Here is a 15,420-nt window from a genome sequence, read left to right on the forward strand (position 1 = left end):
AGTCCAAGCACTTGTCTCACTTACTCTGCGAGGTTTCTAGACAGAATCCCTGCACCATCTAGTGTTGAAAGAGTAAACTACAATAGACTTGTTGCCCTAATTTACCCATGCAGAATTACTATCAAGTGCCACAATCATATCTTGAATCTTGGATCAGGCAGTGTGCAGCAACAGATATCAGCTTCTCTTTGTGTGGTCTAAGTTTAAAGAATGAAGAAACCATCTTTACTTTATCACCTGCAAACAAAAAGCTTTGCACAATGTGAAAGTCCCTGTGAAAATCACTGTGTTTACATCTTTGTTGGATTTAGACCAGTGTCGGCTGCTTCTTCCAGTAAATGCTGACTGTACAGCACAGTGGGAGCTGAGTCACAGACCAGATGGAGGACTGATCGGTAATGACTGGAAACCTGGCTAAACTACAGACATCGCTCACAAACACTGAGCCAACTCTTATACTAAGTGAATTTAGTGTAGTTTTAATACATAGTGTAGTCTTTAGTGTTGAAAGTGTGTTTAAAATGTGTATACAGTTTGCCACATCACAGTATACCTGTGAAGTGTAGGTCTCTCCTGTTTTGTTCGGGCATTCAGCGTGTTGTAGGTAGTTTTAGTTCATTTAAGCTAAATAATAATAATGTAATCCCTCTTGAAAGAGAGTGTGATGCAGACACTAATGCAGCCATTTTTCTGGGTGAAACTTTTCATAGTTTTGTTTTCCACACTGTGCAGCAACCTGCTTTCCCGACTGTCATTTTCCACTTTGGCTCTTGTAGTTATGACCCCGGTGCTCCAGCCTCTTTTAAGTATTTTATTCCTGCGTTATCGTGATTTTAGGTGATTTTTGGTTGTTTGGAAAATCACTCTGACCAGTTTTAATCCTCTTCCAGCAGGACACTTTGTTTTTTAGCTCTTTAGTTTATCAAGTGGAGTCTCCAATGTTGCGTTTGACCTCTGACCTGGCTGTAGGAAATCAAGACAACAATGCAGATCTGATGACTTATAGGAAGCTGAGAAGTCCGTGAGCAGTTTCAGTTATTTGACCATTTAACAACACAACGATAACAGATTTATTCCCACAACTTGTCAACTCAAAGGAATTATAGGGATTATAGGGATTATACATGCTGGTTCCCCTAGTGTGTAGATAACTCACTGACTCACTGAGTTATGACTCACTGCAGAAACATGTTAGTGTTTCATTGGTGTTTTTATAAAGAAAGATCTTGAAAGCCAGCCACTCTCTGCCCTGGGCAAACGTGTATATGACAACAAAAACACAAGCATGGACCTGTCCGAGGTTTTATGAAGGGTATCTGTGATATTAACAAACAGATCAACTGCTGAAATGACGGGATCAGAAACAAAATTTTTACAGCTTTCTAATCAAACATTCTCATATTTATTGTAGCCTGTAACACTGATGGTTCACTCAGATCATTTCACATTACCACGTCCGGTACTGTTATCGTTTGACTATGTTAATTACTGTAGAATGAATATATGTGTTCCATCATCTCCTTCTGAAATTGATTTTTAATCTTGTTGGTTGTTCCGCAGAAGATGTTCAGCCTGCAAAAACAAAACACAACTGCTGTATCAGTTCACTGATGTTCAGTAAAGACAGTTCTGTTCAATATCAGCTACAGCAGAATGGGAGTAAAATACTGAGCAGTACCAGGAAATCGACGGGGTCGTCTGGTTTGATCTTGCAGCACTCTAACATGGCCTCAGTGAGCGAGGGCATCACATACTTCATCAGGTAGTTTCTCAGAGGGAGAGAGTGAGCTTCCAGCAGCTCGTGCTCCTGTCTTTTCACCTCTGACAAATTCTTCTGCTAATAGACGATAAATGAGTTGAATTAATGGTTACATCATATATACCTATTTGCTTCCATAATAATCAACATTTTATTAAAACCAGCTTCCCCCAGAAGTTTCTTTTAGTATTTTGGGGGGTTTGTAATATTTTTAATAATTTCCAAGACGTTTACTGGAAAGTGCCATGTAATGTGATCCTCTTACCCACTCCTCATACTGAGCAGCCATCTCAGCCAGTGCAGCCTCGTTCCTGCGTTTCCTCTCAGCAGCCTCTGCAACCACTTTCTGCTTCCTCTCTTCTTCTTTCTTTCTGTCCTCCTCCTCCTGCTCCTCTGGACTCAGGCCATAGTTCTTGGGAACCCCCACCATCTCCGTGATCTTGCTCATAACATCTGTGTATTCTGGATCATCTGTAGTGACCTCTGGAGAGGAACAGGACATGCTTATTGTAAAAATCTCAGCCATGGTTCAAATACAAGGCCCTATTCTCACCTACAATTTCATTTGCTAGATCTGAAATATCGTTCAATACTCTGTTTATGGTTTGTCATTCATGCACTCTGCAGTCGTCCCCTGACATGTTCGATATGACTGACAACAGTACCGATGTGTTCTGGGTGAATCTCTAGTTCGTCGAAGTAGTCCAGCAGGGTTTCCTCAGCAGTGCAGCGCTGTCTGTATCTCATGAGGCGGGGTAGAAACTGATCCTGGGTGTAACGCATTTTCTCTGCTACACTCTCTGGAAGTCCTTGTACTCTTTTTGTCAGGAAATCATCAGATGCTTCCAAAGCAATAACATGCTCTGCAAAACATACAACAGGAGTAATAGTTTAGTGCGTTAGTCAGGGAAGTTTAGATGAGTTCTGAAACAACATAATTAAGATGAAGTTCATTAACCTGGAGTGATCTTCTTGTTGTACACAGGTGCTTTAACCATCAGGTCCTGGTTCTCTGTTTCCTCGTCTGAACAGTAAGAGCACACCATACACATTAGGGCAATAAGTATTACTGAGACTGATACAGTAATTAAATTAATGGGTGACACTTACCCAAGAAAATCATCTTTGCTTGTTCGTAGGCCTTAGGGAAGCCATCCAGAACAAATCCTTGGTTCCTACATGGCTTTGAATTCAGCTTTTCTTGCAAAATGTCAAACACTAGATGGTCAGCCAGTCGACCTGATGGAGTCAAAGTTAAGAAACTGAAAGGCCCTCCAGTATCTAGTGTATGCAATATCAATCTATAAACAATCCTAAAAAAACAGCTTCATCAAATCACACATAGTCTCTGAAAGTCTGAAAATAGGGGAGAGCAATTCTGGCTAAAAGAAAAAATACTGTTTCTAATGAACAAATCTGTACATCAGGCCGGTTTCTGGTTGATTTGTTATGAGGTTTCTCTGCGTCAAATGACATTGTCCAGTCCAAAGCAAACTGAAACCACAATGTGGTATTTATTCAGTAACAGGCTCTGAGAGAGACTGGTAGCACTCCTGTGCTTTAATAACTAACCTGCATTCATTTCCATGCTTTTGTTAATATCGTCCAGTTGTGTGTGCGCAGCAGCTATCAGCTCTTCACTGACATCTTCTTCAGGGTCATCTCCATCCACTATCCTTTTCTGTAACAAACAGGCAGAAACATGACAAATGAACAAACAATGTGTATTTTGCACCATCGACACTTATTTGCATCTGCATGCTCATTACATCAACTTCCACAAGAGGGCAGTATACTTCCTTTAGACGCCAGCGAGAGGAAAAGGCTACTAATGAAATTCTTGGCTCGTACTGACCAGTTGTGTAATCTTTTCCTTAATGACCTCTTTGATCTTGATGTGGTGTATCTGGTAGTGATTGCAGAGCTTCTCTGAAACAGTGGTTTTACCCACAGATGGAGGTCCAACCACGCAGATTCTGATGGGCTACAAATAGAAAAAAGGAAAATCTGGTTCATGAATGAATCGTGGCAGCTTTTATCTGGTATCAAAATAGTCTTTTACACTTAGTTAAGGTGTACTGTTGACTACTCTACTGTACTGACAGGTATACTGTTGAGCAAATTGTATTTAAATATTTCCTGCCATCTAAGCAATGAGATCTCGTGAACACTCTTCTCTTTCAGTGTGGCTAATAGGAGCCAAGACCAAATACAGTTGAGATTTTCTCACAAGTAGCTGTCTGGTGTCTTTGTATTCCTCCACAATTCTCTCCATGTTCTCAACCATCCCAGACTCAGACGTCCATGTGAGGCTGAAAGGAATCTTTTATGATGAAAGCGTCCATGCGGAGGTTGATATTCAGGTACTCCAGCTCCTCTGGCTAAAATAACAGACATAAACCTCAAGGATTAACAGTGCAGTTTGTTTTATAGCGAAATTTACAAACCAAATATGCAAAAGCCGGTGGTTTCTTTGAGCCTGTGGAAACAATTCAGATACTAAGAGACAGAAGTAGAAGTAGTAGATATATGTCTAACACTGCTTTAACTATGTCAGATAGTAAAGTTTAGAAGGTGTAAAGCAGATATACTAGGTTAAAACATGGTCAGGTATTTCAACAGAAGAAGGAGTTTGCATCATTAGCCTTCCAGCTATTTCCCATTAAGTATTTGCTCTGTACTTTACAGCTCAATTGGCTGGATTCTCACTTCGGGACACATTTGATCACAGTCACAAACATCAACTGGGCATGTAATAATTGAGATAAACAACAGTAAAAGTCCAGACTACATTCTAACTCATTTGAAATAAGAAAAAATACATGCTTTACCTTAAAAGCCCTCATGGTGATGGCTTCCTGCTGTGGTAATTTGTTAATTTTTCCCGGCCCAAGTGTTTCACTTATCATCTGGATTAAGAGAGAGATTTTTGTATCACTTTTGCACCTTTTTTTCTTTCTTTTTTTGTCATTTTGTCTTTGTAGTTCGCAGTGGATGAGATTGAGTAGAGTGAACCATTTTCTTTACAGTACGTTCTGCACTCTTGATTATACTAAGGTTACCTTTACAATATCCTCCAAAGTGTTCTTGGAATCATCGACAGCAAGGATGTACTTTGACTTTGGCCTGTGTTCAATGATGTTTTGGATCACTCTGTAAAAGGAACAGTCAGTTCATCTCTGAACACACAGATATTATGTAGAAGTACAGTTAATTAAAAAATTACCCTGCAAGGTCATAGACATGAATCATAGGGATGTGATTTGTTCCCTGTCCAAATACAGGAACTCCTGGAAACTGCATCAGCCAAGACACCTGTTGATGATAAAAATGACGATTGCACATTTTAATGCATGCATGCTAAACACAAACATACAGTATATTGTGGCATATTATTAATAATATGTTTATATCTACCTTGAAGAAGTAGTGAAAGAGGTTCTCCCCCTTGCCATACTGAAGACCACAACCCAAAACGTAACCGTTGAGTTTGGTCTTCTTCTGTAAAATTGTGAAATCAGCTGAATCAGTGTGGGTCACAGACTTTTACAGCTAATTATGACATTGAGACTGCACTAAAATATTAGAATGCCTTAAATTGCTACTGTGGTATTGGAATATTTTTTAGAAGGCATTGAGATTTTCATCGCTATAATCTACTCACCCCTCTACCCAGTTTGAGCACAAGTTTCTCCAGATTGTTGTGGTTTCTGAAACTGGGATGAGGCCTTCTTCTTCTGAACTCTTCTTCCGTCAGCAGAACATCTGGTTCCTCCTGAAGAGAGAAATTATAATCACGCTGGTTGGGTTTTTTATGTACAAAACGACACGAAAGCTCGCCTTAATTTTCTCCAGGCTCACCGGATTCTGTGGCTTGGTCATGGCCCAGGTCATCACTGTCGAGACTAAGATGAACATTTTCCGAGACTTGAAGTTTTCCAACTCAGCATGAAGGGCTGTTTGTTTAAAAAAAATAAAATAAAAAATTAGCCACATTATTGGATTATAGGGAATTATGCAATCTCTTTTAACTGTGGGAGATCAAAGTATAATTAAGACAGTCCACCAAGTTATAAGACCTCTTACCTGTAATTGCCCATGTTGCCTCTTCAACCTCTTCTTGTGTTGCATTTTCGGAGATGTTGTACACGACCACATCACACTCCAGCAGATGTTCAAGAAGCTCATCTCGAGTTGGTGACTATCAAAGATTGCATGCATTGTCTTTTACTTCACTCAGAAATAGACGTAATTTAAAGCTGTTAAGCGAAACAAGTAATGATATCCTTAGATAGCATTTGTGGCGATACATAAGTAAAAGTACTGATTATGTAGAATGTTCTTTTAACAATCTTACTGTATGTTATTATATATATATATTTAATTATTAGATTACTGATTACTAATTTAGGCAGCATTTTAATCGCATGTGTTTGGTCAATGTAGATACAGTCTAACTACTATTGAGTAGTTGAATGTAATAATGAATGAAAGTATGAAAAAACCTAATCTGCAAAGTAACTTTAGCTGTCAGATAAAAGGTTAAAAAAAAAGTACATTATTTGCCTTTTAAATGAAGTGGAGTAGGTGTAAAGTGTAAACAACTCAAGAATTGCAGTGTTTTACTTTATAGTTTTATTTAATGTCTGACTCACCGTATATTGTTCCAGCAGAAAGCTTATCTTTTCGTCTTTGGAGGAGGGGGATACAGTTCCCACTATCTGGAAAGCAGGCTCACCTTGGGGGGAGGCTGAAGTCTCCTCTGCCTCGGCATCTTCGGAGCTATCTCCGGATACGCATGTCGATAAAAACTGTTGAAATAGGTCAGACAAATTACAGTAGAGGTCATCTACGTACGCTACAGCACATACTTATTCTTTCTTTACCTTGGCGATGTGTCTGGAGGAATACTTGTCGACGTCGTTGACAAAAATACGCTTGGGACCAGTCTTTTTGTCCCCCATTTTAAAAAGGTTACAATTTATTCTTACTAATACTTTGAGCTCTTGCCGTTATAACTCTATTGCTAAAACGTATTTTACCGCTTTAACTAGCAGTCTAGCTACATTGTTGTCAAAAAGAACTTGTTCATTACCTGTTGCTATGGACTCATTCCGGTTGCTACGGCGCAGCCAATGAAATGCTCTGTTGAGAATACGTAGGAATGGAACGTTACATATCCCATTCATATTTGTTGCACAGATGTAAGGAACAGTTGAATGGGTTGGATCTGTTATAAATTATATATTTAATCACTGTTCAGGTACACTTTATGTACATTTTAGTGCCAGAGCATTCTGGTCTTGGTGGTGTTTTCAAACTGAGGAAAGTCTTTGTTTATTTATGCTTTTTTTTTTTTTTTTTTTTTAAATAATTTTGTTGACAAGTTTATTAACTTTCAGGCTACCATCCATCCTATCTATATTTTGATAGCTGTTCTTTAATTGGAGTTGATTAAAAGTGAATTCAGGGTTATAATTACTGCAGATTTACAGTATTTATTTTACCTCTAAATAACAATGTAGAGCCTTAAGAGATACATAGCAAGACAAGAGACAGGGCAATATACCACATATGTGGTCTTGCTATATCTCTTGTACTTTTTTGTGCATGCTGTCGCAATCACATTCCTCTGATGCTAATTATAATGTAATGTCCTCTCACACACAAACAGATCACACAGACCACACACACCTGTGGGCCTGTAGATCCCTTCATGGCACAGGACAATGGAGCGCTGACATGGAAACTTTCAAAGCACCCCATATATTTATAGAGCTGACATTATCTGAGAAACTGCTCTCAGTACTTGATGGTGTCTGCTCTGCACAGGTCTCAGCACTCAGTAAAACACACCCTGTCATATATTCAAAGCACAGAGATACTGAAGAGAGCTACTCTGTGGGTGATTGGTCGGTTCTTGCCATGTATAGTAAACCCCTAAATTTAAATTGACTAGTTGCTTAAAAAAAAAAAAAGCTGAGCTTCATTCATGTCACCTTTCTTTAATAACCAAATTTAAGGGATCCTTATGAAAAATGTTTATGTTTTGCTTTTATATTCTTAAAAAATGAATAAGCAGATATCAGATTTTTAAATTCTCCAATATCAACATTGGTATTGGTCACAAAAAGCTGGTATCGGTCAGGTTCTTAGAATAATATTTTTAGGTGATGACAACATTTGGACTTGTTATGGAACTTTATATCTCTGCTGTCACATCCAATCTCCTTTCTTAACCTCATGTATAATAGATCACAATTACAAAATAGCTGCTGATGTGATTGTTCTGATTAACATGTCTAGCAACATGCAGTTTGTCAAACACTGCTGAGCCGTCAGCTGTTTACAGCAGGCATGTGGCACATTACGATAACGGCAGTTGGTGCCAAGAGCAGCACTGCAGCACTGAGAATAGGATATTGTTCATTGTCAGGGGCTGTTTTCCATAATTCACTCCTCTGCGGTGACAGAGTTTTGATATAAGCAGTCATCTGCTGTCATGTAAGAAAACATAGCATGGGATCATGTTTGTAGAAAATTAAAGTAACATGTCTATATGTTTTACAGTATGAAAATTAGTCATTGTATAGTAATCTAACTGAGAGTGATCACGTTCATTGCAGCAGATTTGACGTCCTAAACAGGCAAATTATCTAACCCACAAATTTGAGAAATATTTTAAACAGCTTGTAATTTCTTCATCTTTTGCACAAGTGTCTCTCAGCAACAGATATTATCCAACATCTTTGCAGAAATGTGGCAGAAGATGCACCAGTTCTTGTGTAGGTTTTTCTTTCATGCAACTCCAGTCTTGTGCCTCTGCAAAAACATGCAAACTGTAAACAAAACACTGTTTAAGTGCGACTGACTGTAAAGAAGCAGTTGTTGCTAACAGCTGCTGAAGTGTGTGCATGTGTGTGTATGGTGTGTGTTGGAGAGATTGAGGGGGGGAGGTGGAGAGGGGGCAGCTGTCAAGACAGACAAACCGTGTGCTTCCTACATGCCCTTATAAGGACGAATGTCCCTTAAAACCATGACCCATTTAATCTGCTTTATCCTGATAAAGACCTGGTGGTAAAGATAGCACTCTGCCAAAAAGTGCCTCTTTGACTCAAAGGGAGCTGTTGACAAAACACAGCACCAGTTTCACGATGATGTCTGTGCCTCATACTTTAGTGCTCAACAATGTGCAGAAGTTGTTCTTTTCCTGAACATGGCAACAATTTTAACACCTACCGGGCGTTTTAGTCCAGTGTTTGTTTGCTTTGGTGTAAATGCTACCAAACATGGAAGGTGAATGGTGTGAAAACTGTGTATTCAGAGCATCACCAAGTATGGCTAGAAAAAAAAACCACACTCAATAATTCAAGCTATAATGACTAATAACAAGGAAATGGAGATGCTGATTATATGACTCAGAGGAAACCATAAGAGCTGTGTTGGCTCACTATCTCTACTGCTGCTGCTGTAAAAAAAGTATATATAGAAGCTTTACTGTGGCCAGACACTGATTTCAGATATGACACACATAATGCATGAGTTGCCTGTCCAACACCAACACAGGCTTGTCCCATGTGTATTTCGCTTGCTTTCATTGGGCCAATCGAACACACACTTAATGGTATCCAAAACCCATTAAGGATAGATTCTAAATTAAATATTATCAAATTAAGATACATGATGTGAAGGTAACTCAGGTCTGTGTTATGTAAAAGCTTGGAATAGAAATAGACAAGTAGGTTAGTAGCGTCTCTCTCCAAGGTACATCACAGCACCACATGGCTACAAATGGAATATTTCAAAGTGTGATGGTGTGGGGGTATTTACATTCTTACTGCACTCTCAGTGGCCTGATAGGGCTCCAGCATGGGGGGATGTAGGTGCTGTGGGGGCAGTGCGAGGTGACGAATAAGGAGCCTGAGCTCTCGTCGTTCTACCCTCGGCCTTCCAGCCTCTGGCACCTGTTACACACCATTCCCCTAAAAGGAGAGACTGGAGCCAATCAGAGCCGAGAACGGTCGCTCGTCGTTCCCTGCACAGGCCATCCCAGGGATCTGTCGTCTGCTGGAGGTCTGGACGCTGGCCTTAGCTACCTCCCACCCACCCCCTCTGACTCTTACGATATTGCCTCTCAGCTGGCCCTCCTCCTTCCCTCCCTCTTCACACATGCCACGACACTAGCAGACCCACTCAGGCAGGTCCCCATAGACGGCTCCTTAACCAGATTGCTCTGACAAGATCTCAGATTACCATCGCACCCTCCGATCACCCAGTGCCCTGTTTAAGCTTAGTCATATTAGCACATCCTTAGGGACCTGAAGGGCAGCTCCACAAAGTATGAGTGGAAGAAAGATGCTGCTGTGTATGAAGCAGGAATCTGAATTTAAAGGCAATGAACTGTCTTAAACTCTATAGCTTTAAATTCAAAGGGCATAGGTTGATATAAAGGTCCTAATTTGATTGTTTTAAGAATACACATGAATCATTTGACAACTAATATACCATTAACATACTGGTAGTGTAGTAATTTGGCACGTACAGTACAATTAAGATTTGTGTCAAGGATCATTATTGCAATCTGAGGATATCAGAGAGCTCCTGGGTCACATTAAAACTGTAAATATATTTACAAATATTTGTCATATAACCCATTTCTCAACCATTGATGATCAATCCAGGCAAATGTCTTCACTAAACTTCCCACTACTTCTTACTTCTGTCTGTTACCTCTCATCTCCAAGGCAACTCTTCTCCAGTTTGGTGGCAGTCCCTGACACGGGATCCACTTTACTGAGTCATTTTGCTGAGCAGCACTTAATTTGGGCTTGTATGAACTCCTGAGCCCGCCCACTGGCCCCCCAGCCTCAGGACACCGGGACATATTTAAGGACCCCTTTGCACCCTCGCCCTTTGTCCCGGTGGAAATTCCAGTCTTGTGGTTACAACTTGGTGAGTCCCCTCTGCAGCCTTGTTGCTGTGTTTTCAGCTGTTTGGTGTGTGGAGCGTAGGAGATAGGGAGGATGAGTAGACCCTGCTGCTGTAGGACAGATTTCTGCTGCAACATGGATATATCTATATTTCTTTTTTACAGTTGGGAGTTGTTTGTGTTTGTGTGATCAGAGTAGGTGATTTGTTGTTGGGAGGAGGATGAAATCTGAGAATAAGAGAGGGAGAAAAGTGGACAAGTAGAAAGACAGAAAAAGGAAAGCTGTGTTGTTCAGTGCTCAGAGATTATTGCAATATATGGACATGTCATCTGGGTTCATTAACAGTGACCTGCACTCCTCAGATAAGGAAACACTCTGAGGTTTAGGCTGCAAGGATGGGATGCTTATTGTGCAGTGGCAGGAATGCAGCTCTGACTCAGACACAACCTGAGGAAGCTTGTCTAACTGAAAGGCTAATACCAATACACACAGAAAAATGTAAACACTCGATTGAGTGTGTCACGCAAAATATTGTCCTCAGCAGAGATGAAAAAGCCTCTGCAGTGACATTTACAGCGTTGTGGACATCTAAAATTCTCCACTGAAACTAATTCAAGTCTAGTCTGCCTTTCTCTGCCAGGAGACTCCTGAAGAAAGTCTAACTGAGGATTTCTTGGTTAAACAAAGGATAGATAGAAATTTAAAAAATAAAATAAGAAGCAGCTATTTAAATTCAGGGTGGAAAGCCTTTGATACAGTTTTCAGTCATTTTCCTGTTGTACTATCCTAGAATTACTGTAGAATATTTATATGTATGAAAGTTGAATTTAGTTAATAATAAGATATGCTCTAAGTCAATTTGAGTTTCTAGTCCCAGAGGAACCCTGCAACGACTGGCATTGATGTTAAACAGTACTAGCCTGACACATCAGAGTTCAGACAGCTGGCTCATTTCAAGCTGCCAGATAAACTCTCATTGCAATGATGCATTTGTTCAATTTTCCCATTTCATGGGCCTCATCCACAGCGTCGAGGCTGATCTCCCTGAAATCGGTATGCTAAATGCTACAGATGTTGATTTGAGTGGGGAAGCCTGTTTGGATCTGGGGGGTGGGATGTTGCCACTTGGGATGCAAGCTGTGGCCAGAGATCCTGGAAGGATCAGAGCACATGGTCTGGCTCCAAACAGAGGAGTCCTCTATAGTGGCGACAGCTGAGGAGAGACCCAGGCCACTTGTCAAAAGACACGCCGCCTCAGCTGTTAACTGGCTCCAGCTTAACGACCAGATACAGAGAAGGGGTTGTGGGGGCAGGGGGGAGGAGGTGGGGGGGTTGACAAGGGTCCCAAGGCTGAAAATAGACCTGTGAGTGTGTGTTTTTTGGGGGGGTGGTAAGGAGGAGGGATCGAGCCATGTCCCATTTTGGCTTTTTGGGCAGCTGTGACACTCAGAGAAGAGATTAGAGCACTCAGAGGTGTCTTCATACTGAACATAGTGCTACATTGCTTCTCAGCGTTGCGTGGCTTTGTTTTTTCACATGATATCATCCTCCATGTAGACTTCAAATGGAAATGTTACACATTTAAACATAACAAAGGTCTTATTTCCCTCCAAATTATCATCTTAATCTCACAGAGAACGACTGAAACCTTGAAGAGAGCATTAAACAAACTAATATTTTGTTTCCTGTGTTTCCATCTTCTGTCTCGTATAGAAGGCCATCCCATAAAAGACCAAACATGTGCGACGACGACGAGACCACCGCCCTGGTGTGCGACAACGGCTCTGGCCTGGTCAAGGCTGGGTTTGCCGGTGATGACGCCCCCCGTGCTGTCTTCCCATCCATTGTTGGACGCCCCCGTCACCAGGTAGGGATCCTGAAGGAGCCATGAGTTTCTGAAAGACTTGAGTTTTGTAGCTTTATCGCAGGCTCTATGTTGTTTTTGAGATTCTGAGATGCGTCTGTTTCGTTCTCAGGGTGTGATGGTGGGTATGGGTCAGAAGGACAGCTACGTGGGAGACGAGGCCCAGAGCAAGAGGGGTATCCTGACTCTGAAGTACCCCATCGAGCACGGCATCATCACCAACTGGGACGACATGGAGAAGGTGAGATTTGGAGATACTGTATATACATAACCATATTTATATATTTGAAAAAATGTTGTGAAATGTTTCATCCCTGTCCTGGATTTTACAGATCTGGCACCACACCTTCTACAACTGAGCTCCGTGTGGCCCCAGAGGAGCACCCCACCCTGCTGACTGAGGCCCCCCTGAACCCCAAGGCAAACAGGGAGAAGATGACCCAGATCATGTTTGAGACCTTCAACGTCCCCGCCATGTATGTGGCCATCCAGGCTGTGCTGTCCCTGTACGCCTCTGGTCGTACCACTGGTGAGTCCTCCTTCACCGTCCAACACCGCAGGCTGATAAAGTTAACGCACAGTTTACACGTTGTTTTCTGACAAACTGCTGTTTTCTTCCTGGGCAGGTATTGTGCTGGACTCTGGTGATGGTGTGACCCACAACGTGCCCATCTATGAGGGTTACGCTCTGCCCCACGCCATCATGCGTCTGGATCTGGCCGGTCGCGACCTGACTGACTACCTGATGAAGATCCTGACTGAGCGTGGCTACTCCTTCGTCACCACTGGTAAGAAAACCTTTAGAAGTCCCCAACAACCAACTGGAAACATGGAGTGGAAGACATACTTTACCTTTGACTTTGTATACTGTGTAGCTTTTGCTGAACAGTGGCCAGTGCAACTTTAACTGCCAGTTATGGGCAATGAAAAAGTAGAATAATATGGTGTATAAATACAAAGTTACAGGTAAAACTGACTAAACTGTGAAACTTTCCTCCCTCCAGCTGAGCGTGAGATCGTGCGCGACATCAAGGAGAAGCTGTGCTACGTCGCCCTGGACTTCGAGAACGAGATGGCCACCGCCGCCTCCTCCTCCTCCCTGGAGAAGAGCTACGAGCTGCCCGACGGTCAGGTCATCACCATCGGCAACGAGCGTTTCCGCTGCCCCGAGACCCTGTTCCAGCCTTCCTTCATCGGTGAGTCATGACAGCTGAGTGGACAGGGTTACTCCGTGTGAACGCCGCTCATTCTGCAAGTCATATTTATAAGTGATCAAGTTTCAGAGAGTGGAAGTGAAGCAGCACGTGTCTGTTTACTCCACCTAGTGGTTAAAGAGAGTTTACTTCCTGCTCCAGTAAAGACTCAGAAAAGCATCATAATTTTTACAATTTCAGGATAATATTAATAATAGTCAAGTGCAGTTACACTTTAAAATCTTCCTCTCAAAACTAATTTTTACAGAAACACTTACTTTAATTCCCCATATTTATATTTGCAAACCCTGTACTGTATGTGTGGGCCGGTAAATAAACAGAGAATGTTTCTGTTTTACTCTAAAGCACTTTTTAACTTTGTTTTGAAAGGTGCTATATAAATAGATGAATTTCTACAATACACATCTGTAATTATATCCATATTAGCACAGTCACTGTCAGAAGTCATGAACACTCACCTTGTCTTGTCTCACCTGCCCAGGTATGGAGTCTGCTGGTATCCATGAGACTGCCTACAACAGCATCATGAAGTGCGACATTGACATCCGTAAGGACCTGTACGCCAACAACGTCCTGTCCGGCGGTACCACCATGTACCCTGGTATTGCTGACCGTATGCAGAAGGAGATCACTGCCCTGGCCCCCAGCACCATGAAGATCAAGGTGAGGCCCCTGACACACCAGCTGACACTGACTTGGTTAAATTCATTTAAAAGTGTTCCAACCTCCAACCTCTGCTCCTCCTCTTCCCCTCTCCCTCTAGATCATCGCTCCCCCTGAGAGGAAATACTCCGTCTGGATCGGCGGCTCCATCCTGGCCTCTCTGTCCACCTTCCAGCAGATGTGGATCAGCAAGCAGGAGTACGACGAGGCAGGCCCCTCCATCGTCCACAGGAAGTGCTTCTAAATCTCCAACCAGCACCAGAAACCCCAACACCAACCACACCAGCTCTCTCTCCGTATCTGTATTTCTACTGTGCCTTTTGCTGTATATACATGTACTGTTGTAATAAAAATAGTTGCTTTTAACAGTAATCTGTAGTGTTGGAGTCTGTGTTGGTACACAGGGAGTAAGCAGGCCATTTCCATTCTTTCAACATCCAGTTTGAAACATGACCCAAAATGGCAGCACCCAAATGACTTTAATTTAATTTAGTTTGACATTTTAGAAATCATTGTTCGCTTTCTTACTGAGGGTTTGTTTGGATTAAACAAATTAGATAGAGGAAGTAGATGTGTTAATTTAATTAATATACTTAAGAGGGGATGATACATAGATTCTGGTACTTTCTGACAGAGCCAGGATAACTGTTTCTAAGTATACACTTATATAAAGTTTAATCTCCCCTTAATACAACATACCTCCAAACAAAAGTGTGTAGTTGAAGGCGAAGAAAACTTATTTACAGCCTCAGGACACCATGATTTAGATGACTAAATCCACATAAAACTGGCTTAATTTCAATACTGTTTGTATGTGAACATGACATCTGTAATGAACTCTGAACTGCACAAAAGGAAAATCTCTCATCTCTCTGCAGATTTATCTACTGAGGTGACTGTTTTTGCAAAAGTTGTTTTTTGATGTGACTACTGATTTAGTGGCTGCTGTTAACATGGTTCTTCATGAAGTCTACTCAACCATCATATTTA

At 41.5% G+C, this 15,420-nt stretch overlaps 2 protein-coding genes across 2 annotated transcripts; one reads left to right on the top strand and one right to left on the bottom strand.

Annotated features, from left to right (window-relative positions):
- Nucleotides 1-801: 801 nt before the first annotated feature.
- LOC108887242 (adenylate kinase 7-like) lies at nt 802-6,910 on the bottom strand. The gene is given in 19 exon segments (XM_018682538.2): nt 802-1,572; nt 1,679-1,837; nt 2,025-2,242; nt 2,425-2,622; nt 2,718-2,783; nt 2,870-2,998; nt 3,332-3,440; nt 3,615-3,743; nt 3,990-4,055; nt 4,057-4,140; nt 4,591-4,668; nt 4,822-4,912; nt 4,986-5,074; nt 5,177-5,260; nt 5,424-5,534; nt 5,621-5,715; nt 5,846-5,960; nt 6,415-6,570; nt 6,646-6,910. Coding segments are annotated over 19 exon segments (2,091 nt in total). The 5' UTR covers nt 6,724-6,910; the 3' UTR covers nt 802-1,536.
- Nucleotides 6,911-10,594: 3,684 nt separating this feature from the next.
- Nucleotides 10,595-14,802, top strand: actc1a (actin alpha cardiac muscle 1a). Its single transcript, XM_018682539.2, is given in 9 exon segments — nt 10,595-10,711; nt 12,403-12,556; nt 12,666-12,794; nt 12,886-12,909; nt 12,911-13,082; nt 13,180-13,341; nt 13,558-13,749; nt 14,249-14,430; nt 14,531-14,802. Coding segments are annotated over 8 exon segments (1,134 nt in total). The 5' UTR covers nt 10,595-10,711; nt 12,403-12,427; the 3' UTR covers nt 14,675-14,802.
- The last annotated feature ends 618 nt before the right edge of the window (nt 14,803-15,420 follow it).

Source organism: Lates calcarifer, linkage group LG7_1 (genome assembly GCF_001640805.2).
Source record: "Lates calcarifer isolate ASB-BC8 linkage group LG7_1, TLL_Latcal_v3, whole genome shotgun sequence".
NCBI lineage: Eukaryota > Metazoa > Chordata > Actinopteri > Centropomidae > Lates > Lates calcarifer.